Source organism: Wasmannia auropunctata, unplaced genomic scaffold (genome assembly GCF_000956235.1).
Source record: "Wasmannia auropunctata unplaced genomic scaffold, wasmannia.A_1.0 LD335767.1, whole genome shotgun sequence".
In the NCBI taxonomy this organism is placed as follows: domain Eukaryota; kingdom Metazoa; phylum Arthropoda; class Insecta; order Hymenoptera; family Formicidae; genus Wasmannia; species Wasmannia auropunctata.
Genome location: NW_012027123.1, coordinates 9,858 through 11,694, shown reverse-complemented (window position 1 = coordinate 11,694; position 1,837 = coordinate 9,858). Strand labels below are relative to the sequence as shown.

Below are 1,837 nucleotides of genomic sequence, written 5' to 3'. Positions count from 1 at the left end.
TTTGCCGATAGCGGCAAATATACTTTGATTGTAGTGGACAAATCCAGCCGCGCGCACGAATAAAAACGCTTTTAAAAAAGCTATTGTAACTTTTATATTTTAAAATATGTATTTATAAATTTTGGAAGAACAATAAAGAGACATAATATATTGATATCCCTTATAGAAATTTAATACTAGAAGGGCCAAATAATTACTTATTTTGAGTATTAAAAGTACTACAAACAGTATTTTTATACTCAAAATAAGTAAGTATTTGACTTCTCCAGTATTAAATTTCTGCAAAAGTTTCAGCATTTTAAATTTACATATTACTTTTGCACAATCTGACAATATTTTATATTTATTTTATATAATACTTTTAAAGACACGAATTTATAAACGTATCTATTCGTTAATCGAAAAGTTAGTTACGAGAAGATTATAATGCTCTTACCTTATTATCTTTTGCAGTCTCTCGTAAAAATTACGTTTGCCGTAATACTAGAACTAGTTAATGTAATGCTATTCGCTCAACTACGACGTGTCTATTAACATTGTCATAAAACGTATTTTGAAATGCATTTGTTATTTAAGTCCACAAGAATAGATTCTTTTATTAGAAATATTCTCGTAACATTTTGCACAAAATTATCTACAATTAAAAATATAATAATACATATACAGAGTGTATATAGAATAAGATATCAAAATAATTTGTAAAAATATCAGAAAAAGAGTTAAAATAATTTTGTGCTATCTGTAATACGATTCTATTCGATAACATTGAAATCATACCCATTTAAGATACATGCAATTGATGCAATGTTTTTCAAATAAACAAATAAGAAGGGATTAGAAATAAAAAGCGATAAGTACACACTTTCATTGAAACAAATTTTTTTATACTTGTTACGTCATAATATTAGCTGTTGTTAAATTATAAAGAAATTGATTGAAGCTATTCGAAGTAACACGTTAGCACGCTATTCTTTTACAAAACGTTTCAAGAGAAAATAATTACCAGAACGATGTTGACACGTAACAAATTACAAGAAGAGCATAAAATTATAAATTGTTTTACAATTGCGTCTGGGGTCGTTTCTCGAGATAAGCTTTAATGTTAGGCAAAGCACGAACTTTTCCCACTAACTTCTTCAATTCGGGATGATCCTTGTTCGGATCTTCGGCCAAGACAAAGTTCAGCAAATCAAAATACGCAGCCCACAGGAAATCTGGCCACGATAACTAAAACAACAAATATTTTTTTGTTGTCTTTTTACGAAAAACAAAAGTAACAAAACAAGGATCATTAGCTTGGCACGCAATTAAAAGTTATTACCTTGCCTCCGACGAAATATCCGCCGTTCTTCTTAACTTGAGCCTCGAGTTTGTCGAGACAGAAAGACAGTTTTTGCAAGGCAGCCTCCTTGAGTTTTGCTTTAAAAACGGGATCTTGTTCCTTGTAATAGACAGCCAGAGCTATATATAAAAGTACATTACGTTTATCTTCCCGACTTTGTATCATACAGAGATAGTGAAAACTTTCCTCTCGTGAAAAACAAATGATAATTGTACAGTACGCTCCAATATCGCGCAATAATATATTACTTTTTAATTATATTGAAGAATTGCAGCTAGAACCTATTTCTAATGGGAACTCTGAGTAGCGTCACATGCGCGATTTTGCTATTATTTTTTTTCCTTAGACCGTACAACTTTTGTCTGAAATATTTTTTTGATGCGTGTTCTTTGAGATATTCGAATTGGGTTAAAATGATACATCTTGTGTGTACATATGTATATATACGTTTAGCGGAATCTCTCACAATAAATTGCATCGTTTATGTGTATCAAT

The 1,837-nt window shown here is 30.2% G+C and overlaps 2 protein-coding genes across 2 annotated transcripts in view; both read right to left on the bottom strand.

Annotated features, from left to right (window-relative positions):
• The window catches only part of LOC105456090 (glutathione S-transferase-like), a 3,351-nt gene extending 2,681 nt beyond the window's left edge, over positions 1-670 (bottom strand). Inside the window, exon 1 of the mRNA XM_011699871.1 lies at positions 437-670. The gene's annotated coding sequence lies outside the window, so the exon portion shown is untranslated. The remainder of the gene's footprint in view (positions 1-436) is intronic.
• Positions 671-1,059: 389 nt separating this feature from the next.
• Positions 1,060-1,837, bottom strand: part of LOC105456128 (glutathione S-transferase-like) — a 1,987-nt gene continuing 1,209 nt past the window's right edge. The window contains exons 3-4 of the mRNA XM_011699948.1: positions 1,322-1,461; positions 1,060-1,227 (exon numbers count right to left, since the gene is read on the bottom strand). Of these exons, the coding sequence (XP_011698250.1) occupies positions 1,060-1,227; positions 1,322-1,461 (308 nt within the window). The remainder of the gene's footprint in view (positions 1,228-1,321; positions 1,462-1,837) is intronic.